Here is a 26,960-nt window from a genome sequence, read left to right as displayed (position 1 = left end):
GATGATAAACACTGACAAAATATGAAGAATGTGGTTGCTATTGAGTGCCTTCTTTAGATCAATATTTGTATTCTTTTTTTTTTTTTTTACAAGTAAATTTTGTTGGTAAACCTTTGTGTTCTTATCCTGAGTGAAGCATTTACAAGATGACATGAATATGACAACTTATCCAAAAATTATAGTATAGCACCCTTTGGTCAAACGTACAAAAATACTGTTGTGTGTACACAAAAAAAGTTTTGCACTTTTAATTTTGTAGAAGGCAACAACCAAACCTAAACTTTCCTAGGCCTAGTTTGGTGCACACATGTTAAATTAGGCTTAAACCCTGCATCATGCCCGTTTATACTTAAAAATCCCCCCTTCCCCCCTCCGTGATGCCTCCTTGCCATGGTGAGGGGGCTCACGTACACCTCCCTGGGACTGGTGTGGGTTGAATTTGCCCCTCTCCTGCTCCCTCTTTGGGTGGTGTATGTGCAGAAGGGCAGCACGTAGGGACCTTGTGAGCCATCGGACCACCCGCTGGAGGGGTCGCCCTGAGTGGATGGTTGGGTGTCCAGGGTGGAGTGATAGGGGGAATGGGGTCTTAGCACCAGTGTGGGAGAATGGACGATGTAGTAGGACTCTCCTGTTGAAAACGGGGAGCACCGCTGGGGACGACACACCCTTCCTGCACTGGCGCGCGCTCGGCCTCCCTGGCTGCCCTGGTAGGTGGTATCCCATGGTTCCAGGTCCCAAACCTTTAAATTGATTGCTGCATGGATGACGACACAACTTCTCTTACCCAGGCTCATGGGGGTGGGTGACCAGGCCCCCCAAGTTGGACTGTCCTGGAAGACCGGGCTCTGTGGCCCCCACTACAGGGCCCAGTTTAGACCCAGACTGGACTACTCCTTCCTGTACCCCTCCCTCCTCTGTGATTAAGTCGAGCCCCAAGCCCTCTGTGGTGACTGCCTCGTCCCCTGGCACAGCTCCATCTCTCATTGTGACTACTGCGCCTTATGACCCATCTCTCTCTAAGGTTCTCACCGCTGTCCCCGCCACGGCCGCTCTCGTATGCTCCCTTCCCATACTAATTCGTACCATGCCTTGTGTGGTCCTGCTACATGGACTAAGTACTTTGATCTCCATCCTATAGATTCAACTCCTGACGATTTTTCCCTTCATAGGCGTCTTGTTGATTCAGTAGATGCCTCTGTTACTTTCAACCCCACCCGTCTCGGTACCCGTGTCGTTGTTTCTCCTCAGGATGCAGCCACCCGCTTGGCCGCCTTATCCTGCATTGGCGAGACCCCTGTTCGGGTCTCCAAGAACGCTCATTTAAATGCCAGTATTTGCACTGTTCTCCTACCGCACCATGTTGCGACCGGTATTCAGAATCTAAAGGACTGCCACAAGGATATCAAGCATATCCTCGAGGCCCAAGGCCATTCTGTCCTTCAGGTGGATACGTTTACTCGTCCCCCTCGTGGTCGACGCTGTCTGCCCTTTCGGGTTGTGAAGATTACCTTTGATGGTAGAACCATTCTGCCCTCTTTCATTCTTGCTGGTGCCAGATGCTCCGTTCAGAAGTATATTCCATCTCCTAGAGTCTGTAACAAGTGCTGGAAGTTTGGGCATGGTGCCCTCAAATGCTCTAGTCCTGTCTCTCTCTGTCCCATGTGTGCGGGCGAGGGTCACTCTAAGTTGGAGTGCACTTCTCCCCAGGCCCACTGCCTCAATTGCAGTGAGGCCCACCCTACCTTCTCCCACGCATGTATATGTTACAAACTTGATGCAGTCGTCCTCAACTTGAAGTACTGGGACCATTTGTCTTTTCCTGAGGCGAGGCGCCAGGTTCGTCTCCCCCCATTCACTGGTGTCTCTTATGCTCGCATGTTGTGCTCTTCTTCTCCTCGTCCTTCTCACCTTCCTCAGTCTCGCAACCATTTCCAGGCCTTAGACCTGGACACGCCCACCACCTCTTCCCCTGTTCCTTTACGTTCTGTCCCGGAGGGTCCCCCTCCTGGTTCTCTGTCTGGGGTTCCCCTTCTTTCTACCCAGTCTGTCATGTCTCCTGTGTCTTCTTTCTCCTCTTCCTCTGATCCTCCTTCCCGTCATTCTTCTCCATCTCTTGGCTCTCCATGCCGCCTGTCTGTGCGGGCCGATGACCATCGCTCGCCCGGAGATCATGTTGTTCGCTCTCGTTCTTCTCCTCCTATTGAGACGTTCGAGTCTGTTGCCCAGTACATTGCTGCTGGGATACCTGTCTCTTTGAGTCAGAAGCGAAAGCCTGGCTCGTCTCCTTCCAACACCCCGGCGGGTAAGAAGGCTTCACTTTCTTCTTCGCCCCCTATCTCTGGCTCTATCATTCCATCCCCTCCCGTTTCGGTGGTAGAGCCCCCTGTTCCCGCTGTGGTGGTTTCTTTGGCCCCCGCTTCTGTCTCGGTTGCTGCCCTTGCTGAGGTACGCTCCCCTCTTTCTGCCCCTCCTCCTCCTGCTGTCCTTGATTGCCCCTCCTGGTTGTCTCCTCCTCCTTCCTCTTCCTCCGGACCCTGCTCGTCCGCCTCTGGTCTGTCCTTCCACTCCCTTCCCTCCATCTTTACTCAGTTTACCCATGCCCCCTAATACTGACTTCACTGACCCTGAGCTTCTCTAACGTGCTATGTTCCTTTTTCACCTTTGTTTTTTCGTTGTTCTCTGTTGCTATTCTTCCACTTTTTGTCGATGTCTATTCTTCAGTGGAACATTCGTGGTTATTATGCCAATTTTCTTGAACTCCAATTTCTGATTTCACAGTTTTCGCCCCTTTGTCTCCAGGAGCCGATGCTTGGTGCTCGTCCTGGTCGCTTCCGTGGCTATTCCTTTCTCCACTCCCCCCCCCCCCCCTCCCCCCCAGCTGTTGCTGTGGCCCATAACTCTTCTGCTCTTGATTTGCTCTGATGTTCCCTTTGTCCCCCTACTAGACACTCCTCTACCGCTGATCTGGAAGCGTATCCGCAAGTTAGCTGGTAAATTTGTTCTCGATGTCTCGCCGGTCCTTCACCTTCGTGGTACTCTTGTGGATGACCTGTTACAAGTCGCAACCGAATTGGGTTCCCACTTTTCTTCTGTTAACTCGGGTTCTCATCTTCCTCAATCTTTCCTTCTTCGTAAGCCTCTTCTTGAATCTCTTCCTTTGGATTTCTGTACCCATCTCTGCCTTCCCTATAACGAGCCCTTCTCTCTCTCTCTCTCTCTCTCTGAGCATCGAGTCAGTCCCCGAGGACTGACTCTATGCTGTTTTCCTCCCTGTCTGGAAACCAGGGTCTCTCAGGACATCACCTAAGGACTTCCGCCATATTGCCCTCATGAGTTGTCTGCAAGCTCTTTGAACATATGGTTAACGTTCGTCTGATATGGTTCTTAGAACGCTATCACCACCTCTCCTCTTCTCAATTTGGTTTTCGCAAGTGCCGCAGCACAACAGATGTCCTGGTGAACTTTAAGGTCTATATTCGTACTGCTTTTGCTGCAAATACCTCCGTTGTTGCCGTCCTTTTTGACCTGGAAAAGGCCTACAACACCACCTGGCAGTATCATATTCTATCCCAACTTCATTCTTTTGGCCTTCGTGGGAATCTCCCTCTCTTCCTACCAAGTTTCCTCTTTCGTCGTTCCTTTCAGGTGCTGCTTGGTACAACTCTCTCTGTCCCTTTTTGGCAATACAGTATGAGGGTGTTCCCCAAGGTAGTGTTTTGAGCACTACTCTTTTTCTAGTTGCCCTCAACGGTCTTCTTTCCTCCCTTCCTTCTGATGTCTTCTCTGCTCTCTGTCGACGATCTTACCCTTTGTTGTCAGGGTGATGATTCTCCTTTCCTTCAACGGCGGCTTCAACTTGCAATTGATGCAGTGTCATCTTGGGCCATCGATCATAGCTTTAAATTCTCTACGGCTAAGACGTGTGCTGTGACTTTTACTCGGAAGCATGTCATTCTTTGTCCTTCTTTGTCACTTTATGGTCATCTCCTTGTGTACAGGGATTCCGCTAAGCTTTTGGGGTTAATCTTTGACACTCGTTTGTCTTGGTCGCCCAATATCACTTACCTCCGAGCTGAATGCTCTAAGGCCCTTGCCCTCCTTAAGGTTTTGTCCCATACTTCTTTGGGGGTGGATAGACGCATGCTCCTCTCTTTACATTCCTCTCTCGTCCTGTCTTAACTCAATTATGGTTACTCTGTTTACTCGTCTGCTTCTCCTCCTGCTCTTCACCATCTTGATGCTTTGCACCATGCTGGGTTGCGCCTCGGCTCTGGTGCCTTTCGTTCGACACCCGCCCTCAGCTTGTATGTTGACACTGGCTTCATGTCTCTCCAGAATCGCCACGATCGCTACTGTCTTCGCTATCTGGCACAGTCTTTGCAACATCCTTCCTCTCGCCTCTGTTGTGCTTTGACTCTTACCCCTCCTGTAGCTTCTGTTCCTCTTCATCACCTCCCTCTTTCTTTCCTTCTGTCTCGCTTACAGGACTCTCTTTCCCCCGTGTCCCCGTGGCCTTCCTCCAGCCATAGTAACCGGCGGTGGGAAATGGCTCTGGCATGGTCGCGTCTTGGCCATACTCACGCTCTTTGTCCTCTGCTTTCACATTGTCAATTGTTGTAGTTGTTGTTGACTCTCGTAGTGCCCTCATGGCTCTCGGGTCCTTTAATCCGGTTCATCCGGTGGTTATCAAGATCCAGCATTGGCTGTTTCTTATTCACAGTAAATTTAAGTTGGTTGAGTTTTGCTGGGTTCCCAGCCATATTGGTGTTTCTTTAAATGAGCGTGCGGATGCTGCCGCCAGGGAAGCTGTCCGCTCTTGTCCCTTCTCTCAAAAAGGTATTCCTTATTCCGACTTTTACCCGGTTATCCATTCCTCCATCCTTACCTGTTGGCAGGCTAGTTGGTCTTCTGTAACTGGTAACAAAGTGCATACTCTTAAGAGTTGTGTGTCCTTGTGGCCGTCCTCCTACCACCGTAACCGGCGATGGGAAATGGCTCTGGCGAGGTTGCGCATTGGCCATACTCGCTTAACTCATGGTCACTTAATAGAGCGCCACCCTGCTCCTTATTGTCCAAATTGCATTGCCCCTTTTACAGTCGTTCATATCCTTGTTGAATGTCCTGACTTCCGGGATGAGAGTGTGTCTTGTTTTCCGACCGTCCCTCGCGGTTGCTCATCCCTCGATGGAAATCTTGGCGACTCGGATACTTTTGATATCGTTCGCCTTATGCGTTTCTGTTCTCGTATTGGCATCCTTGGTGATATTTAGCGCCCTATGATTATCCCGGACATTTGATGGTGCTACATAGTCATCCCGGTTTGGTGCCTTCTTTTGATAATTACTTACTTGACCATACTCGCTTAACTCACGGTCACTTAATGGAGCACCACCCGGCTCCTTATTGTCCAAATTGCATTGTCCCTCTTACAGTCGTGCATATCCTTGTTGAATGTCCTGACTTCCAGGACGAGCGTGTGTCTTGCTTTCCGACCGTCCCTTGCTGTCACTTGTCACTCAATAGACTTCCTGGTGAATTTGATACATTTGATATCGTTTGCTTTATGCGTTTCTGTTCTCGTATTGGCATCCTTGGTGATATTTAGCGTCCTCTGATTATTCCGTACATTTGATGGTGCTATATAGCCTTCCCGGTTTGGTGCCTTCTTTTAATAATTACTTGCTTGCTTGAAAATTCCCCCAGCGCGCGCACTAAAAAAAATCTAATTGTTGAAATGCATTCCCTAATTACAAAAATAATAAAGTGAGGCCTTTGGCTATGGTGAGGTATGAAAATCTCTTAATGTTACCATTTATAAGTGTTCATTGAGCAATCACCTCAGGGAGGTGTGGTTGCCCCAGCCCAGCCGTGGGGCAGGAGTTGCCGCAAAGATATTTGTAAATATTTATTTCAATGCCTGATTTTTTTTTCTGATCTTTTGTTGTAATAATATTCAACAGTGTCATTTGAGAAATTTCTGTAATAATTAAAAAGTGTGGCATATTGTAATGTTCAAATATACTTGTCACTAATATGTGTATAATATTTTCTCAGAACAGTAAAACATACCATTTCTGGCGGGAGCCCCGTCGGCTCCCCGAAACTATCCAGGCTGAATGGATATGTATAACTTTCTGGCATCAGTCAAAGTGGAGCTGGTCGGCCGAGCGGACAGCACACTGGACTTGTGATCCTGTGGTCCCGGGTTCGATCCCGGGCGCTGGCGAGAAACAATGGGCAGAGTTTCTTTCACCCTATGCCCCTGTTACCTAGCAGTAAAATAGGTACCTGGGTGTTAGTCAGCTGTCACGGGCTGCTTCCTGGGGATGGAGGCCTGGTCGAGGACCGGGCCGTGGGGACACTAAAGTTCCGAAATCATCTCAAGATAATCTCAAGAAGAAGTGCTTGGAGTTCTTGCCTACCGGGGACCACGAGCCAGAACCTGGCCCCCTCAGAGAGGCATGAGGAACAATGGCCTATAGACCCCCCACCCCCTTGTGGTTGGGATCATTCTATGTCTGCCATCGACCGGGACAGGCACCCAGAAAGGTAGGCGCCCGAAAACAAATCCCCTATTCTAATGAAAATATTGCTACCGAAACCTGAAAGAGTGGACAGAACTCCCCAAACAAAATTAGATCAAACTATCGTGACGTCATCACTTCGCCGCTCCGCTGTCTGCGCAACCCCCCCCCCCCACTCCCCGGGAGTTGGAAGGGAAGGGGAAGTCCCAGATCATCCGTGCTGGCGATCCAATCGGCAGTTCTTGACTGATGTGATTACTGGTTGGTTAAGTGCCTCTGGCTCTGGTTTTCTTTTAGTTCTGTGCCTTGTGGTGTGGGCTGTCTCTACCGGTGAGGTGTGAGCCAGGAGTGAGATTCCACGGTACTGGGGCTACATGCACCTAGGGCTCTCTTCCCTAGGTGCCCTGTAAGTACTGCCCTTGGGGCTTGGGGCCACCTTCTACAAGTCACCATGGGTTCTACCTCCGCTGTGTTCTTTACTGCTCGGTACTGGGCTGCCCTTGGAGTTCGACTGGGGTTTTGTTGCCCTTGTTTCTCTGGGTAGGAGGTACTGTAGTTTTTCACTGGTAGGAGCACGGGGCACTGCACAGCTAGTTTTCACCTATAACAGTGGCTGGCTCTGTTCCGCCTGGGTTCGTTGTCCTCTTGCGGGGTTTTTCTTTTGTATTTGTTTTTGCCTGGTGGGGGGTTCTGCCTTTGTGGTCCCCCTTGGCTGTTCTAGGGGTTTTCTCTATATGTTTTCTGTTTGGTGGTGCTCCCCGCTTGGCCCCCGTGAGTGGACACGTCCCGGGGGTTCAGCTTTTAGAAGTTTGTTTGGCAGACTTGGGCGCCGGTTCATAGTACCCTGCTTGGGCTTCACTTAGCGTGTTACCAAGGCTAAGGGCTCTGGGAAACCCCATGGGGGGCTCTGGTCCGATGGATGTGACCCCTGCGTCCCCTCTCACGTCTTGCGAGTTTGAAGGTTGCTCTGTCCCCTTGTCTCAGGGCTCTGGGAAACCCCATGGGGGGCTCTGGTCCGATGGATGTGACCCCTGCGTCCCCTCTCACGTCTTGCGAGTTTGAAGGTTGCTCTGTCCCCTTGTCTCAGGGTGACACTTACCTGTTTTGCCTCCGCCTGTGTGCCTGTTGGGTCGTTGGATTTTTTACCCTGAGTCGTGCGAGGGTGTTGTCTGTACGTGCTCTCGTTCACCTGGGCCACTGGTCATGATAAGCGGGTGCAGGCGGCTGAGGCGTTGCATGCTAGGTTTAAGTTGCTACAACGCTCTTGGTTGGTTGCGGCCCCGGATGCCCCGTTTTGGTTGTTGGGGGTTCGGACTTGGGAGTGGGGGTCGCTTCGGCTCTGGTTCCTTCTGCTCCTCCTAGTCCTTTCCCTTCTGTTGTGCATACTTCCTCCCCTTGCTTCCGGTTCCGAGCCGTAGGCGGATTTTGGGGTTGGAGTAGGGTCTGGTTGGGTTGAGACTCGGGCGGTCTCGGGGGTTTTTCTCTTCCGGGGTAGCGGCAGAGGCATTCGAGCCTGTTCCTCCAGCCGTGCCGTATGGGTCTGACCAGTGGGCTCCCTTCCTTAGTTTTGCATGGCTATCCCGGCTTTTCCTTGTGAGGCTGGGGCTTTTCAGGGTACGGCTCAGCCCCGGGTCATGCCATTGAGGTTCCCTGGGTTGCCTAGGGGGCCTCAGCCCCATTTTGCCCCACTTGGGTCTTTGTACCCTGGTGCCGGGCTTGCAATTTCTCAGAGTGGGTTTTTTTCCTTCCCCCCTCTGCATTTATGTTGGTTTCGGATCTACCCCCTCCCTAGGTTTGGTTCCGTGTCCTTTCGAGTCCGTCGGTCCCGTCATTCCTGGGGGTGTGTTTCACCCCCCTTTTCCTACCCCTTGTCGCGCTTATGTCGCAATACTGTTCTCTTCGTATCGGGGTCCCCTGCACGTCCCTTGATCTGGGGTGTCTTTTTGTCCATATGTTCCTCCGTGAATTTGTGCTTGCTTGTCGTGGTTCTCGTGGGTTCTCGAACCTCTTCGTACCTTCCAACATTATTGGAACGTCTGTTGACTTCCGGTGAGGTTTCCCTCTGGTCCTTTTTCTTTTTCGGGCTAGTTGGTCCCCTTCCGTCCTCCTTGTCTTCTTTCGCTTCTGTTTCACCTTATTTTGTTTTCACATCGTCTCTCATTCCTGTTTCGACATTTCTCGTATTCGTTACGTACGCCTTACTGGTGTAAGTACAGTATGTACGATGTGTGTGCGTCCGACTGGTGTATGAGCCGTGCCGCCCGGTTGACGGGTGATGCGGTTCTTACCTCGTGAGCTAGGGCCGGGGTGTTTGTTTTGTTTCTGGGCGGTGTAGTCGTGTGTTACATGTCGTTTATCGCAGTTTTTCTACATCTTCTCGCTTGTCTACTTTCTCCAGTCATAGCCCTCTAGATGCTGGGGGTGTTCTGGATTTTATATGTGGGGACGTCACTTTGTTCTTTTCCCTGCTTCCGGGGCGGGTTGGCTCTGTGTGGTGCCGCCACCACCTCTGTACTGCACCTCGTCTTCTGCTGGGCATGCACCTTTGGGCATATTTCACCTTCAAATTCACGTTTTTGTTCGGGTAACAATACATACAATACCTACAGCCTCTTATACGCATATCGTTTCGGGCAAGCCACTGGCATTGCTCCTGATGTTACTTGGCTCGATTGTGTTGTGGCACGGTCGTGTCTCCGCTCTGCAGGTGAGATTGTATTGTATTCACGTTTTTGTTCGGGTAACAATACATACAATACCTACAGCCTCTTATACGCATATCGTTTCGGGCAAGACACTGGCGTTGCTCCTGGTGTTACTTGGCTCGACTGTGTTGTGGCACGGTCGTGTCTCCGCTCTGCAGGTGAGATTATATTGTCTGGCGACTCTGTCGGCCAGGTGCTGGTTCTTGACTTTTGGTGGGGTACTTGCCTAGTTGTGCTTGCGGGGGTTGAGCTCTGACTCTTTGGTCCTGTCTTTCAACTGTCGGTCGACAGGTGTGCAGTTTCCTGAGCCTACTGGTCTCTATCTTCTCTACAATTGCATCTGTGTGTGGAGTCTGCCTCACACCACATCGCTTCCTAGTGGAAGCGATGTGGTGTGTTCCTACCGTTCCTACCTCCTCTGACATTGATCAGGTTCTTTTAGTGTCTGTGGCTCGTTTGGGTACTCAGCTTCCTCTTGTTACCCTTGTGCATGTACCCCCCTTGTTTACTCTGTAACTTCCCCACTTGAAAGGGTTGCATCAATGGCTCCTAGCAGGGTTGTTAGGTGTTGTGTGTTTTGCTTGGACACCATGCGTGTGTTTTCTGTGACTTTACTTTGTCCGTGTATCTTGTTCTTTGTTGTACTGTGGGGCACTGCCTTGCGTTTCGGTGCTTTTTGTTAGTTTTTCGGCACCTGGGTCTTTTCCCTATATTGGGACACTCCATCGTTCCCTCGGTACGTACTTTTGTGTCCTCCTTTCTTGCTTGGTCTCTGTTCTCTGGACACTCCTTCCTTTCCTATCTTCGGTGCCTGGCTGCACTCTGATATCCATGGTGTCTGTGTTTGTGCGACCTCCCACTCCACACTTTGTGGTTGGTCATGTAGATTGCGTTCCCGGCTCCTACTTGGTCCGTATTCGGGGGTTTTCCTTGCCTATTTCCATTTTTTCCTCCTGTGTTACACATGGCTGTGTATCTGGGTCGGTGCTTATTGGCTATGCTGATGTTTGGTGCTGGGGGTGGGCCTCTGTCCATGTTTAGTTCCTTGCTTTTGGACTACCCCAGTTTTGGTACCGAGTTTCTTCAGTTTTTCTTTGTTGCCTTCACTGCAGGCTTCTGTGTTGCACTGTCTGTGGGGGGGTGGTGGACTTCTGGTCCACCGCTCCTGCCCTACTGGTTCCTTTTCTTGGGACAGGTAGCTGGAATTCCGGTCCTGGCTCCGGTTTTTCTTTGTTCCTTTTCCAGAAAGTGTGTTTTTGCTTTCCTGCGGTTCACGTCCTGCGTAGTTCCCTTCCTGTATACCTTGGGGATGGGTGCGTTTCTTTTTCCCTGCTGGAGCTGGTTGCGCTGCTCTTTTGGGTTGCAGGGGCACTGTTTTCTTTCGCGTCTCGGGCTTTCGTGCATGGTGCTCCTTTTCCTCGTAGGCCTCTGCCTACGAGGAAACATCAAGGAAGGCGCCCTGACTTTTCGGGGTTTGGCCTTGTTGGTCCTTCAGGGGTCCTGTTCCTCCTGGACAGGGCATGTCTGCTCGCCCAGGTTGGTTCCTTTTCGGCTCGCTAGGGTTGGGTGCCTGGTTCCCTGGCGGCCATTCCTTCTGGTTTTTTCCTGCCTTGACAAGACCTGCTGCTTTCCTCGGTTCCGGTCCTGTGGGTCTTCCCGCGGCTCCGCCTCTTTTGGCTGATCGGTCCAGCCTTGTTCAGGGCTGGTTCGTTCTTTCCCTTGAGTCTTCGCATCGCGGGGATTTATCTCTAGTTTCTCGTCGCTTGTGTGGGCACTGGTGGTTTCGTTGTTAGTCTCCTACCTGCGTGCTTTGTCTCGGCAGCAGTGTGTAGTTCCTGGCAGTCCTTCCGGTTGTCTTATCACTGCAAAGGGTCTTTCGGTCTCTGATGGAGTTTCCCTTCGGGGCTATACCAGGTCCGTCGTCTGGTACTGTGTACTGTCGCCTCGTCTTGGGTGGCGCTGGCGGAGCCGCTCCAGCTTGCGTTCGGTGTTGCTGTTCCTTCTGCTCCGTTCCGCTTGCTGTCTTTGGCGTTGTTTCTCGTCCGGCCTGCTCTTGCATTTCCGGTGCCGTCCTGGTCCAGATGGTGTATTTTCTTCAACGCCTCGTTTTGGTCCTTGGGTTGCTGCTTGGTTGGTCAAGCTGGGGGGGGGGGGGGGTGAGGGAAGGGCTTCCTTTGTGGTTCGGTTGCGGTTCTTCTCTGTTCCCTGCGCGTCTTGGCCTCTGGGGTCATGGACGCGCTTTGGTTTGACCGGGTTCCCTTCCTTCCCTTATTCCTGTTCTGGGGTTCGGGTCTGCGGGGTTGTCTGCAGGGTCTTTTAGTTTTGTCTGTGGTCTTGTTTTTTGGGTTAGGGCGCGTGGCATCCGCCTCCTGGATCATTCCCTCTTTAACTTATCTGTGGTGAGGTAGCTCCGGGGAGACGGCGGAGCTCCCCCAGAAAACCAGCGTTGAATGTAATGAAACGCAATTTTCATACTAGGCGCTGGTTTGTGGTTTTTGGATATGACTATAAGAACATCAGAACACAGATGATTGCAGGTCTATTGGGCCATACGAGGCAGATCCTATTTATACCCATCCAGTCTCACTCGTATGCATGTCCTACCCATGCTTGAGTCAATCGAGGGGCCCTACCTCAACCATGTTACGAGATACAATGGTGGGGGTGAATGTTATGAGGTAATTGTTACTGTGTCAAGATGTTATGAAGTGACATTTTGCTGCAGTTTTCATACTGTGGATGCATGTTGGAGATTGGTTGTGGTGTTTTGTTTGGCCCTTCCGTGCTTCTTCGTGGGGCCTTCCTTGTTCATCTGTGTTATTTGTTACAAAGGGGGTCATGGCCCCGTTTTTCATGATCTTATCTGGGTCACTCATTCCTTGCCTGTCTTGCAGTGCCTGACTTAGACCTTCCCTTCCTTAGCATTGGATTCTCTGTGCTTACCTAGTTGTATTTACCTAGTTGTGTTTGCGGGGGTTGAGCTCTGGCTTTTTGGTCCCGCCTCTCACTTGTCAATTGACTAACGTGCAGATTCCTGAGCCTACTGGGCTCTATCATATCTACGCTTGAAGCTGTGTGTGGACTCAGCCTCCACCACATCACTTCCTCATGTGTTCCATTTGTCTACTACTCTGACACTGAAATACTTCTTTCCAACGTCTCTATGGCTCATTTGGGCACTCATTCCGCCTGTGTCCCCTGGTGCGTGTGCTCCTTGGGTTCCATAGTCCCGTCTTTATCTACCCTATTAATTCCTCTGAGAATCATGAATGTGGTGATCATATCCTCGTAGCTCGTATCCCTTGGTTCGGGTACTGGTCTGGTGGCATACCTTTGCACCTTTTCCGTTTAGTCTTGTGTTGGGACATGATCAACAACTCTGTGTGTTGTTGGCATGACTTGTTGGAACATGGTCAGCAGCTGTGTGTGTTGTTGGTTGTACCCCTTTTGTTCCCGTTTGCTACCTGCCTTCTTCGTTCCTCATCTTCCTTCTACGCTCTTGTCCCTAGCCGTTGGTGCTGGGGCTGTGCTTCTGGTCTTTTTTCTTGTGTTTTTCCGTTGTTTCTCATTTTATCCTACACATTGTTGTGTGTTTTGTTTGTGCCTTTTAGCTCTCCTATTGCCAGGTTTGGGTTCCTGGTTTACCCTGCCAGTTGGCATTTTCAGGGTCTCGCGGTGCCCCTTCTCTAGAGTCTCGCGTCGGAACCGTAGTCTCTGATCTCCTGACGGGCTCGCTGGCATTGGGAAGTTTTCTGTACAGCAGACGTTCCATCTCCTCCTTTGCAGGCTTGGGTTTCCGGCTCTGCTTGCTCGGTGGTCGCACCCGAGATCTTCCCACGGCTCTGCCTCTTCCTAGGCTCGGTTGGCCCATGGCAGAGCTAGTTAGGTTCTGCCTCGAGTCTCTCGCCTTCTGTTGGTGGTCGGGTGGCTTCGTTGATGGTGTCCATCTGAGTGCTTCTTCTTGGCAGCAGTGTGGGTTTTTTTGGCGGTCCTTCCTTTTCCTTCTGTCCCTTCTTAGGTAGCTGCGTTTGTTGGCATGGTCTTGTCCTTCCCTTGTGGAGGTTCAGGGCTGTCATCTTGCCAGATACTGTCGCCTCGTATCGTGTGGCGCTGGCAAAACCGCTTCAGCTTGCTTTTGGTATTGCTATAACGTCTGCGCCATTTTGCAAGCGGTCTCGTGCGTTGTTTTACTTCCGGCCTGCTCATGCGCCGCCTGAGCCGTCCTGGTCATTGGATAGGGTGCTCTCTTTTCTCTCCTCCTCGGTTTGTTGTGGCCCCTTCGGTTTAGGATTGTTTCTCGAAGGCTCTTTTTCCTGTTGGTATTGGCCTCTGGGGGTCGGGTTGGGGAGCTTCATGCTCTCATCCGGCACAGGGGTTTCTGCTCTTTCGGTCGTGGCGATCAGTTTGTTCGTCTGCAGCTGTCTCCTTCTTTTCGGGCAATGAATGACACTGCTGCTTTCCAGAGGGGGTCCTTGGGTTGTTAATGCTTGGTTGGTCAGGCCGGAGGTGCATCAGGTTTTGTGTCCGGTTGCGGCCCTCCGCCGTTCTTTGCGTGCCTTGGCTTCTGTGTCCGGGGCCACGCTTTGGGTTGATCCGGTTTTCCTTCTTCCCTGTTCACGGGTACGGGTCTCCGAGGTAGTCTGCAAAGTTATTAAGGCTAGCCAGCCTGCAGTCTATCCTTGTGCCCATGACGTTCGTAAGTTTACTGCTCTTGCTGTCTTGGCAACATGTCCTGGGCTGACATTCGGGCACGGGGATTTTTGCAGTCGAACAGGGTCTTAACTGCGCGCTACCTCATGGATGTTCCAGGGCCTAGTCGGGCCTGTGTCGCTTTGGGTCGGCGGTTGCAGCCAGTTTTCTCGACTTTGGGTTGAGGTGCGAGCGGCAACTGCCTCCCGGGTACGTCCCTTTACTTTTCCTCTGTGGGTAGTTAGCTCCAGGGAGCCAAAAGGGCTCCCCCCCCCCCATTAAACCAGCATTGAATGTAATGAAACACCATTTTCTGGGTGAGACCCAGAGGCTCCCTGGCATCCCCCTCTCCCCCAGGTCAGCAGTTTTCGCGTGTTTTGTTTTGGGACGCTTACCTTTCTGAGTGCCTGACCCGGTCGATGGCAGACATAGAATGCTTCCAACCACATGGGGGTTTCTATAGGTCATTGCTCCTCATGCCTCTCTGAGGGAGCCAGGTTCTGGCTCGTGGTCCCCAGTAGGCCCACAGAACTCCATACACATGACTGATGCCAAAGTCTGACATTAGCATATCAGCCTGGATAGCTCCAGGGAGCCTCCGGGTCTCACCCAGAAAATGGCGTTTCATTACATTCAACGCTGTTTTTTTTTAAGTTATAAAGTGATTAGTACAAAGTTCTCTCTAATTGGGTAAAACATTATTGTTTGTACTATAGTTATAAAATATAGCACAGCTATAAAATACTACTATCTAAACAGGAGGATGGGTTGTATAATCTTGTAACCAGTTATCAGAGTACAGCCTAGTCCTGCATGTTTTATTATTGCAGCCATAAAGTATATTATATTTTCTTTGTATTTATAAATTTTTATCATTTTTTTTAGTAAGTGCAATGATGTATTGGGCTCTCAATATTGTTATCTGCATCACAGAATGTGTAGAACATAGGTACACAGATATATTTGTGTTTTTAATGTGTGCACAATATTATATTCTTTGAACAGTAAAAATGCAGGTTTTGCTGTATTACAATGTACATAATTACTATACATGTATAACTACAGTACATATATATGTTTTTTGTGGGTCATTGCAAACTGCAAACTAGTTTTGATGGTGTGATAATCTCATAACCAGTGATCATTCAACCTAGCCCTGCATATTTTGCTCAAAGTTGTAACTGCAAGCATTGAATATACTGTATAATATTTTCGATGTATTTATACGCCCTCCCTGTCCGGCTCGTTGATGCCGTGAGGGGGGCTTGGTGGGCGGCTGCCAGAGTGTGATGCTCCATGGGCCAGTCCTCTGTCCTTTTGCAGCCTTATGCTCCTGCTGCTATCCCTCTGTTATCATCCCCCCTCTTCCTCCTCCGGACCCTACTCGTCCACCCCTGGTTGATCCTCCAGCTCCCTCCCGTCCTTCTTTACTCAGTTTACCATGCCCCCTAACCCTGACTTCGCTGACCCTGACCCTGATCCTGCGCTTCTTTAACGTGCTGTGTGTTCCCTTTTCACCTTTGTTTCTTCGTTGTTCTCTGTTGCTGTCCTTTCTTTTCTTGTTGATGTCTATTCTTCAGTGGAACGTTCGTGGTTATTATGCCTCCAACCTTGCCTGTTATTATGCCTTGAACTCCAACTTCTGATTTCGCAGTTTTCGCCCCTTTATGTCTGTCTCCAGGAGCCGATGCTTGGTGCTCGTCCTGGTTGCTTTCGTCGCTATTTCTTGCTCTAACCCCCCCCCCCCCCCAGTTGCTGGGGCTCCTAACTCTTCTGCTCTCTTGATTCGCTCTAATGTTCCCTTTGTCCCCTTACTTTTTCCTTCGCCTCTCCATTGTTCTGCTGCTCACATTTTTGTGAGGAAATGGTACACCGTTTGTTCCATTTATCTCCCCCCGAGTGTCCCGTTTTCTCTTCTCGATCTTAAACACCTACTGGACTCCTTGCCGGAGCCTGTCTTCCTGCTAGGTGATTTCAATTGTCATCATTCTCTTTGGGGTGATGTTCTGACAAACACCCGGGGTCGCCTTCTTGAGCCGTTCATCCTCTCTTCTTCCCTGTCTCTTCTGAATTCTGGTGAGCCCACGCATTTGGGCTCTCGGACTCTCACCCTTTCCTGTCTTGATCTTTCTCTTTGCTCGTCGTCTCTTTACAGTACTTAGATTTCACGTGGCAGGTTCTTGATGACCTGACCATTTCCATGACCATTTCCCCATCTTTGTTACCTTTTTCTCTTTTCACCCTCCCCTCTCCTTCCCTAGGGGGCAGTTTGCTAAGGCAGACTGGAACCTATTTACCCTCCGTGCTGATCTCTCTCACCTCTCCCTTCTGCCTCTCCCTCGCTCTCTCCTCCTTTTTCATGACACCGTCTTCGACGCTGCCCTCCGCTCTATTCCTCGCTCTTCCTCTCGGGGACCACGGAAGTGCGTTCCCTGGTGGAATGCAGACTGTGCCCGGGCTGTCCGCTGTAAGTGTGCAGCCTGGAAGAGACACTGCCGCCGGCAGACGGCCGATTCTTTTCTTTTGTTACAGAGGGCGAGTGCGGTGGCCTGTAGGGCTATCCGTACGGCTAAACATAAATGTTGGGCGTCTTATGTCTCCTCCATGACGTCCGAAACTCCTCTGCCGCAGATCTGGAAGCGTATCCGCAAGATAGCGGGTAAGTTCGTTCCCGATGTCTCGCCGGTCCTTCACCTCCGTGGTACTCTTGTGGCGGACCCGTTGCAGGTTGCTACCAAACTCGGTTCCCACTTTTCTTCTGTTAGCTCTGGTTTTCATCTTCCCCAATCTTTCCTTCTTCGTAAACCTGTCCTTGAATCTCGTCCTTTAGATTTCTGAACTCATCTTCGACTTCCCTGTAATGATCCCTTCTCTCTCTCTCTCTCTGAACTTCGATCTGCCCTGGCCCTCTGCTGTTCTATGGCGGCGGGCTCTGATGGCATTCATTATGAGATGCTTCGCCATCTCCCTCCGTGCACGTCTCAGTATTTACTGAGTCTGTATAATCGGATCTGGAAGTCATCAGTCCCTGAGGACTGGCTCGATGCTGTTGTCCTCCCTGTTCGCAAACCAGGGTCTCTGGGTACATCCCCTAAGGACTTTCGCCCTATTGCCCTCACAAGTTGTGTCTGCAAACTCTTTGAACGTATGGTTAATGTTCGTCTGATGTGGTTCTTAGAACACCATAACCACCTCTCCCCTTCTCAATTTGGTTTCCACAAGTGCCGCAGCACAACAGATGTCCTGGTGAACTTGGAGGTGTATATTCGTACTGCTTTTGCTGCGAAAACCTCCGTTGTTGCCATCCTTTTTGACCTGGAAAAGGCATATGACACCACTTGGCGATATCATATTCTATCCCAACTTCATTCTTTTGGCCTTCGTGGTCATCTCCCTCTCTTTCTCCAAAGCTTCCTCTCTCGTTGTTCCTTTCGGGTGAGACTTGGTACCACTCTGCCTCTTTTCAGCAATACGAAGGTGTGCCCCAGGGTAGTGTTCTGAGCACTATTCTTTTTCTGGTTGCCCTCAATGGTCTTCTTTCCTCTCTTCCTTCTGGCGTCTTCTCCGCACTCTGTCGACGATCTTACCCTTTGCTTTCAGGGTGATGATTCGCCTCTCCTTCAACGTCGGCTTCAACTTGCAATTGATGCTGTGACGTCTTGGGCCACTAATCATGGCTTCAGGTTCTCTACGTCTAAGACTTGTGCTATGACTTTTACTCGGAAGCGTGTCGTTCTTCGTCCTTCTTTGTCGCTTTGTGGTCACCCCATTGTGTACAAGGATTCCGCTAAGCTTTTGGGGTTGATTTTTGACACTAGTTTGTCTTGGTCGCCCCATATCTCTTACCTCCGTGTTGAATGCTCTAAGGCCCTTACCCTCCTCCGAGTATTGTCCCATACTTCTTGGGACTCGCCTCGCTTTACATTCCTCTCTTGTCCTGTCTAAACTCGATTATGGTTGCCCTGCTTACTCGTCTGCTTCTCCTTCTACTCTTTGCCGTCTTGATGCTTTGCACCATACTGGGTTGCACCTTAGTTCTGGTGCCTTTCGTTCGACTCCCGACCTCAGCTTGTATGTTGACACTGGCTTTCTATCTCTCCAGGATCACTGTGATCGCTACTGTCTTCGCTATCTTGCGCGGTCCTTCCTGTCGCCTCTGTCGTGCTTTAACTATTGCCCCTCCTGCGGTTCCTGTACCTCTTCACCACCTCCCTCTTTCTATCCGGTTATCTCGCTTACAGAATTTTCTATTAGTTTGTATTTCTAATATTTCTCCTCGTGTTGTTCCTTCTTTGCCCCCGTGGAGAGTCCCCCTTCCGCAGTTTTGTACATCCTTAACCCGCATCACTAAAGCTTTTACCCCTCCTACGGTTCTAAAACGCCTTTTCCTTGAGCACTTTTCTTCTCACCCCCACTCCGTTTCCATCTTCACCGATGAGTCTAAGTCTGCGGATGGTGTAGGCTACTCTGTTGTTTTTCCTGATTGCACTTATATGTGTCGCTTACCTCCGGAGACTAGCATCTTCACAGCGGAACTTTATGCTATTCTCTATGTTCTTCGTCTCCTGCTTTCTCGTTGTCAATCTTCCTTTGTAGTTGTTGTTGACTCTCGTAGTGCCCTCATGGCTCTCGGGTCCTTTAATCCCGTTCATCTAGTGGTTGTCGAGATCCAGCATTGGCTGTTTCTTGTTCACAGTAAATTTAAGTCGGTTGAGTTTTGCTGGGTTCCCAGCCATATTGGTGTCTCTCTTAAATGAGCGTGCGGATGCTGCCGCCAGGGAAGCTGTCCGCTCTTGTCCCATCTCTCATAAAGGTATTCCTTATTCCGGCTTTTACCCAGTTATCCATTCCTCCATTCTTACCCGTTGACAGACTTGTTGGTCTTCTGTTACTGGTAACAAACTGCGTATGCGAACTGCGAACTGCTTCGACTCCGCAGTTGTGTGCCCACGAGGGCACACAACTCTTAAGAGTTGTGTGCCCTTGTGGCCGTCCTCCTACCACCATAACCGGCAATGGAAAACGGCTCTGGCGAGGTTGCGTATTGGCCATACTCATTTAACTCAAGGTTACTTAATGGAGCGCCACCCTGCTCCTTATTGTCCAAATTGCATTGTCCCTCTTACGGTCTTGCATATCCTTGCGGAATATCCTGACTTCTGGGACGAGTGTGTGTCTTGTTTTTCGACCGTCCCCTGCGGTCGCTTGTCCCTCGTTGGAAATCTTGGTGACTCGGATACTTTTGGTATTGTTCGCCTTATGCATTACTGTTCTCGTATTGGCAGCCTTGGTGATATTTAGCGCTCTCTGATTATCTTGCACATTTGATGGTGCTACATAGCCTTCCCGGTTTGGTGCCTTCTTTTGATAATTAATTAATTACTTACTCATGGCCGCTCTCTCAATACTGAGGTCCTCGCATCCTGGAGGGGTGCCCACAATTTTTTCCAATATGGTGTCTGTTTACTGGAGCCTGAGAAACATGCCATCTGAGTATTCTAATAGTTCAAAACATGTACTAGGGTACAACAGTCCATTTTTGTACATTCGACCAATAGTTGCTATAAGTACTGCCATTTTTGGAGGACAAGTTACATATAACAGGATGGTACTGGACTAGCACTTCTAGGTAGGTTCATGTCCCTGCTTCATGTGAGTTTATCAGTGAAATACATAATAATTTGCATTTAATTTTCAGTGGTAGTGTTATACAATGGAAAAACAAGTAGTATAACCAGTTTTAAACAATATTTATAAGTTCATATGTACCTGCAGGACTTCATCGGTGTTTATCGAACGAAAGGAGGCGACCTTCTCGGCATGACTCGAGTCACAGATGGAACTTCGACTGATAATGAGAAATTGGCGGGAGGAGAAAGGTTTACACAAGCCAATAATCAAGACTGGTGTGAAGTTACTGAAATTACTAGAAAGTTGAAATATGATCCTAAGTACCCAATTCTAGGCTACAGTGATAATGTCATTACACCTTATGACAACGAAGAAAAACATGCATTAAACACAGTTGATCAGCTACCTGCAAACCCTGATAGTTCCTTTGATACTGTGTGTGAGGCAGCAGTTACTGAACATATGGTTGCTCAAAGCTGCCCTTACACACCTGAATTTACATTAGATACACACAAGCATGATATTAATAATGATAAAACTGATAGCAGTTGTGTAGTTAGTTGCAATTGGCAAGAAGCTGCACCAATATTTGAGGAGAATATAGGAGGAGAGTGTAATGTAGTTTTTACCCAGTAAACTCATGTGAATATACATGTCTAAAGTGCTGTTTGCCACCATGAATCACTTTAATAATTTATAACAGTACATGTATTATCATGTTTGCTAAACTATAAAGCATCTGTATTTAACAACCTCCCCACCACATCCTCAAAACAGAATAAGTTGACAGTGCATCTTAAAGGGGCCCCCGTATTACACTTTTTTAAATGTTTAATGTCAACCAAACTTTTTTTACTAGTTGTATATAAGAAGGGCTGCAACTGTTCTACGTTTCTGTATCGCACCCTATATAGAAAGGGAGATTTTTTTTTCCAATGAATTTTACACATTTTCAATAACTACAACCACAAGTTTCAAATGACATCATTTCTATGACACTCATATATCATATTAGCATATAATAAAGGATTTGGCTAAAAAGGATTATCCAAAATACGTTTAGTTTTACTAATACAAGTAGTCAAAGTTCCCCCAAAAATATATGTCAATATTTCATGTTTGCAAAGCTTTATAAAAACAATAAATGAACTTAGGAATAAAGTTTCTAGCATTATTGTAGAGACATCAACTCTACATATAAGGTGTAAATTTCATGTAAATTGAAAAAAAATGAAAGAGGAGATGCAATTTTATGTTACTTGAAAATAAATAAGATCAAACACTCTGCCACCTGTGGTTGAAGTTGACTTCAACCAATTTCCTCCAAAATCGGCATCTTTACAGATAGGCATACATTCTGTACGGTGTATAAGTTTCATGCAAATCAGCCGATAAAAAATATGAAAAAATTAAGAAAACATCTATTTTTTTTTTTTTTTTTTTTTTTTTTTTTTTTTTTTTTTTTTTTTTTTAGTTTTAGTTTGAATAAAACTGAATATTAAAATACGTTATTATATGCTTATGTGATACCTTAGAGTCATAGACATGATTTCAGTTGACACTTTTGTTTGACGTTAATTTTTTACCATTTTGGAAAATTTTTGACACAATTCAATATTTTTTTCTCCCTTCCTATTTATGCTACAATGCTGAGACTTGGGCCAGTTGAACCAAATTTTATATACAACTAGTCAAAAAAGTTTGACTGAAATCAAATCATTTTTCATTTATCGCATTTTTCCATAATAATTCCCTAAATAATAAAAGCCAAGATCACAAAAAAATCTGTAATAAAATCAAACACCATTCCTCAGTAGGTACTCGTCTAGCTGTGCTTGTGGGGGTTAAGTTTCAGCTCTTTGGTGCTGCCTCTCAACTGTCAATCAACTGGTGTACAGCTTGTGAGGTCTCTTCTCTGGTGGTCACATCACATGATCACAAAATACAAGGTACAGTAGTTCTTATTTTGACATTAATAAACTCTCTATTTCTTCTACATTTACAATACACAAAAAATGCCTACATGGGTAGTCAAAATATTTTTGCAAGAGCTAAATGATCAAGACAACTAATCACTCATTAAATATTATATACTGTAGCAATAAAAGCAAAACAAAATTCAAATTATTATTAACAAATACTAGCAAATGATTATTAACGTCTAAAATGCATTGATTGTCTTGCCAAATACAATGCCGGGCACTATACTGCTGTATTCGAACCAATTTTTTCCAGAGCCTTCAGATTTTTCTTCAAGCATACACCACTATTAAGCAGATATAATGGATGCTTGGTATATATATGTCAATTAACAAGTACTTTTGTCCTTCAAGCACAATTAGGCGAGTACAGAGTACTAACGAGGCAGTGACAAACAAATACACTCACCCACCTATGTATATGATAGATAGATAGAAAGCACAAAATTTGAAAAAATTTACTTAACCCTTAAAATGCGGTTATCATAATGTGTTGATTCATGGGGTAATATGGTTATCCTAATGTTGATTTAAACTATTATTGTCTGGGTTTTAAACCAATGCTGCTTATATGGATATACTAGCATTATATGGAGTGTGTTGACCAAACACTATATCCATGAAACCACAATTGACTTGATAATGGTCCAGGATGGACTAAAACGTCGTCGTATCTTCACTTTCTAGTGTGTGGTTTGGTCAACATTTTTCAGCCACATTATTGTCAATCCTCATTTGCATATGGATATAGTAGAATTTATATTGTTCCCATAAAAATATCATGCCATTAATTCATGGTTACCATACTATGCAAGTGTGATTATCATTGCAAATGTTACTACTGTACTGTATGTTAATGCAGTAATCATTGTATAAAATTTCATTATAATTACATGACATGTACCCTATAGTGATTTGTTTATATGGTTTTCACAACTATATGGTTGTAATAAAGTATACTACTATTTATATTGTGGATATAAATAGGAGCTGCCTTGTATTGGCTACAAGACAGCAGCTGTTTATATCCACAATAATAAATAGGAGCTATCTCTTATAGGCCAATAGGCCTTATGCAACTTTTTTAGTTCTTATGCTCTTATTGATTCATTAATTCTTATATGCATAGCACTGTAAAAAGAATCATCTAGATATCCAAGGTAACACTAAGAGTCATCTGGTTCAGCCACTGTGAATAACTGATGTAAGGTCTGGTGTCGACAGAAGTGTGTTGTCCTGCCACACACCCAACTTGTTCACATGTACAAAATAGGTTACAATATAGATAGTCACTTTCAATACATTTTGCATCCAAATTAATCATTCTATAAGGGAAAAATGTTTGTATATTTCGTTTTATGCGCATAAGCAGATATGCATACAAATTTATAGCTGCATGTTAGGGGTTAAGTATCAATATCAAACCACCATAAAAGTGTTTGAAACTTCAGTGCAAAAAAAAAGGGGGTTTTACCTAATGATACAATATAAATGACAACTTCATTGATGGATATTCATCATTTATTTGCCTCGGCAAAGAATTGCAAATCAGATTCAATAAAAGAAAATCTGTAAATAGCAATTTTTAAGGGGGCTTAATTAAGGAATAAAGTATAAAGTGTGTTAAGAGTAATTTTGATGTGAATACTTTATAGTACAAAATATTGATGCAGCTTTTTCAAGTAAAGGTTTTGGGTTGGGCAGGATTTAACTCGGTCAGCTCCAGGAATTGCTCCAGGAATTGCTCCTTTCATATTGGGTGCGTAGGTAATTGAGCCTGTTAGTCCCGCTGAGGCTTTTGGGTCTTCCTTTAAGCCAGCCCCTTCTTCTTTTGAAGCCTTTCCCTTGGATCCCGCTTTTCTATCCTGCGGCGGTGGGCGAGGATGCTAGCTCTGCACTGGAGCCCTATGCTTTTTTTTTCTTTTCTTTTTTTTGAGATATATACAAGAGTTGTTACATTCTTGTACAGTACGCGTAGTGTTTCGGGCAGGTCCCTGGAATACAATCCCCACCGCGAAGAATCGTGGTGTCGTGCTTTGTGGTGCTTCAGATGCTGGGGCTTGTGGGGAAGGGGGGGAGGGGAGTTGGATATGGGCCTTTGGGTCCCTTCAATTCTTTGTGGTGCTTGGTTTCCTCTGAGGAGGGTCTTCTTTTCCAGTGGGTGAGGTTTTCCTACTCCTTCCCCTTCCTGTATGAGTATGATTTGGGTACGGCTCCCCCAGAGTTCATTTCCATGTGTTTTTGAGTCTGTCTGGTTCAGCCTTCCAAGGAATTCTTTCCTCTTTGGTACCTCCTACTGTAACTCAGGAGGCCCTTTTTATGTACCTTCTGCAAGACCCGGATTACACCCTGCTGATAAGACCCTTCCACTTTTGTGTTTGGGGTCTTCATCCCCATTTTGAATGTGTTACGAGGTTCCAGTTTTCCTGGCTAGCAGATAATCTTTCATTTTTGCTTGGGGCTTGACACTGCATTTGTCATACCCACACACTGGAGTGGCATGAGGTGTCGACCAAGCTACAGGTCTTTCTGGGGTTCTTCTTTTGATCCTCTCAAAACTACCTGTTTGCTCCTGCTCTTTCTTGGGATGTGCTGGTTTTTTCATCTCTGACTCACTTGCATTTTTATATTTATTTACCTGTACACACTCATCCCACTTTATCCACTTCAACTATTTCCTTCAGCATTTTGTAATGTGTGATTATATCACTTCCAACATGCGGAAACATTGTACATTTTCTTTTATGTAATTTTTCCACTAATAAATAATTTTCACAAAACTGTGTTTATTTTAGACTATCATTATTGTTACAGAAATCAGCCCCTGCTCCCAAACATTAAAATAACATTGTTTCTTGGCCAGACACCCTCCAAATGAAGGGAAAAGTTGGTATACAGTCAGCCGTGTGCTATGCGAACTCTTCAGGAAAGAAACTGAATGGATAACATCATGTGTTCTGATAAGTAGTCAGCCTGGAAAGCTAGGGGAAAAAAGTTACAATTTTGTTGCAGAAATTCGATTGTTTTGTTTGTACTCAACAATATGAGAAGATCTGATTTACTTGTTAACTTGATTATAGTTGATGGAGCATTGTTATTTAGATATAAAAAATGTGGTGGACGATGAGTGTTGGGTTGACTGAAGTAGAGATTAATGGTGATAAGGTAACCTCAGCAGACTGTCTACCACTATGTACTCTAATGTACCTAATGCCATCCCGCCAAACACACGCAGAAACTACGACGTTGGTACAACATTCGAACAAGTTTTAACACCTAACCAGTTATAACAACCAATATAGCAAGTTGTAACAATGTTCTAATACTGTATGTCATAAACACGTTAAGCAAAACAACTTTATTACGAGTTGTAACCAGTGGAAAATAGAGACAGTTTCGGTTTGTGTTTCCAGGGATGGCAGAGTTTAAAGCTTCTGAGCTATCCATTAGTGTATGAACACTGCTCAAGTGGAGTTGTATACAGTCACTGGGCAAACAGCCCATCCTCCAAAGAAAGATCCAAAAGTGATTCAGTGCACCCGCCAAACCCCGTTTATGATTGAAAAACGGTTTACACACGACTCAACTGATTTAGTTCGAACACTTCCGGAACAATTACTTCACGGACGAATTTTGCTTGAACCACAATGCTGTAAATGCTTTACCCACATACTGGGGAGCAGATAGGCGCACGCTTCTCTATTTGCACTCCTCTCTCGTCCTGTCTAAACTCGATTATGGTTGCCCTGCATACTCTTCTGCTTCTCCTTCTACTCTTCGCCGTCTTGATGCTTTACACCATACTGGGTTGCGTCTCGGCTCTGGTGCCTTTCATTCGACTCCCGTCCTCAGTTTGTATGTTGACACTGGCTTTCTCTTTTTTCAGGACCGCCGTGATCGCTATCTTGCGCGGTCCTTACAACATCCTTCCTCTCGCCTCTGTCGTGCTTTGACTTTTCCTCCTCCTGTAGCTCCTGTTCCTCTTCATCGTCTCCCTCCTTCTGTCCGGTTATCTCGCTTACAGGATTCTCTTTCTGTTCATATTTCTAATGTTTCTCATATTGTTCCTTCCTTGCCTCCGTGGAGAGTCCCCCTTCCTAAGTTTTATACGTCCTTGACTTGTATTACTAAAGCTTTTACCCCTCCTACAATTCTGAAAAGCTTCTTCCTTGAGCATTTTCTTCGCACTCCCACTCTATTTCCATCTTCACCGATAGATCTAAGTCTGCGGATGGTGTGGGCTACTCTGTTGTTTTTCCTGACCGTACTTATGTGTCGCCTCCCTTCGGAGGCTAGTGTCTTTACAGCAGAACTTTATGCTATTCTCTATGCTCTCGGTCTCTTGCTTTCTCATTATCATTCCTCCTTTGTGGTTGTAGTTGACTCTCGTAGTGCCCTCATGGCTCTAGGGTCCTTTAATCCTGTCCATCCGGTGGTCATCGAGATTCAACATTGGCCGTTTCTTATTTCTAGTAAATTTAAATCAGTAGAGTTTTGCTGGGTTCCCAGCCATATTGGTGTTTCTTTCAATGAGCGTGCGGATGCTGCCGCTAAGGAAGCTATCCGTTCTTGTCCCATCTCCCGTAAAGGTATTCCTTATTCTGACTTTTATCCTGTTATTCATTCCTCCATCCTTGCCCGTTGGCAGGGTTGTTGGTCCTCTGTGGTTAGTAACAAGCTGTGTACTCTCAAACGTAGTGTATCCCCGTGGCCTTCCTCCTACCACCGTAACCAGCAGTGGGAAACAGCTTTGGCATGGCTGCGGGTTGGCCATACTCGCTTAACCCACGGTCACTTAATGGAGCACCGCCTTGCTCCTTATTGTCCGAATTGCGTTGTCCCTCTTACAGTTGTGCATATCCTTGTTGAATGTCCTGACTTCCAGGACGAGCGTGTGTCTTGCTTTCCGACCGTCCCTCGCGGTCACTTGTCCCTCGATAGAATTCTAGGTGAATCGGATACGTTTGATATCGTTCGCCTTATGCGTTTTTGTTCTCGTATTGGCATTCTTGGTGGTATTTAGCGCCCTCTGATTATTTCGCACTTTGATGGTGCTACATAGCCTTCCTGGTTTGGTGCCTTCTTTTGATAATTACCTTACCTTTACCCACATACTACAAATAATCGCCAACAGAACCTAAACACCTAACCTAACCTAAGCCTATATATGCACAAAATGCTAATATATTATAATATTAATTTGTATTTGAGAAAATTCCTGTTTTGAATGAACAGCATGTAAAAATTTATGAATGCGTCTTTGGGGTCGACTGCTGGATGTAATGGACTTGAGTCGAGGACGGGTTGGGGCAAACTAGTTCCATCTTTATTGCACATTATTTTTCAGACTACCTGCTCCACCAGTTATCCAGAAATTTTTATATGAACAAACCCCAATCAGATGTTAGGCGTCCATAAAGCATGTGGCTGAC

The 26,960-nt window shown here is 46.9% G+C and overlaps 1 protein-coding gene across 13 annotated transcripts in view; it reads left to right on the top strand.

Annotated features, from left to right (window-relative positions):
• LOC123757971 (serine/threonine-protein kinase 11-interacting protein) overlaps positions 1–20,930 on the top strand; it is a 230,940-nt gene extending 210,010 nt beyond the window's left edge. For 9 of the 13 annotated variants that reach the window (XM_045741994.2, XM_045741992.2, XM_069338839.1 and 6 more), the window contains one exon: positions 19,694–20,929. In XM_045741994.2, the coding sequence (XP_045597950.2) occupies positions 19,694–20,185 (492 nt within the window). In that variant the 3' untranslated portion in view covers positions 20,186–20,929. Of the gene's footprint in view, positions 1–19,693 lie in introns of all 13 variants that reach the window. The other 4 variants (XM_045741990.2, XM_069338840.1, XM_045741989.2 and 1 more) reach the window with 3 other exon arrangements.
• The last annotated feature ends 6,030 nt before the right edge of the window (positions 20,931–26,960 follow it).

The sequence above is a fragment of the Procambarus clarkii genome, chromosome 40 (assembly GCF_040958095.1).
Source record: "Procambarus clarkii isolate CNS0578487 chromosome 40, FALCON_Pclarkii_2.0, whole genome shotgun sequence".
In the NCBI taxonomy this organism is placed as follows: Eukaryota; Metazoa; Arthropoda; class Malacostraca; order Decapoda; family Cambaridae; genus Procambarus; species Procambarus clarkii.
This window is presented reverse-complemented; position numbering and strand designations above follow the sequence as displayed.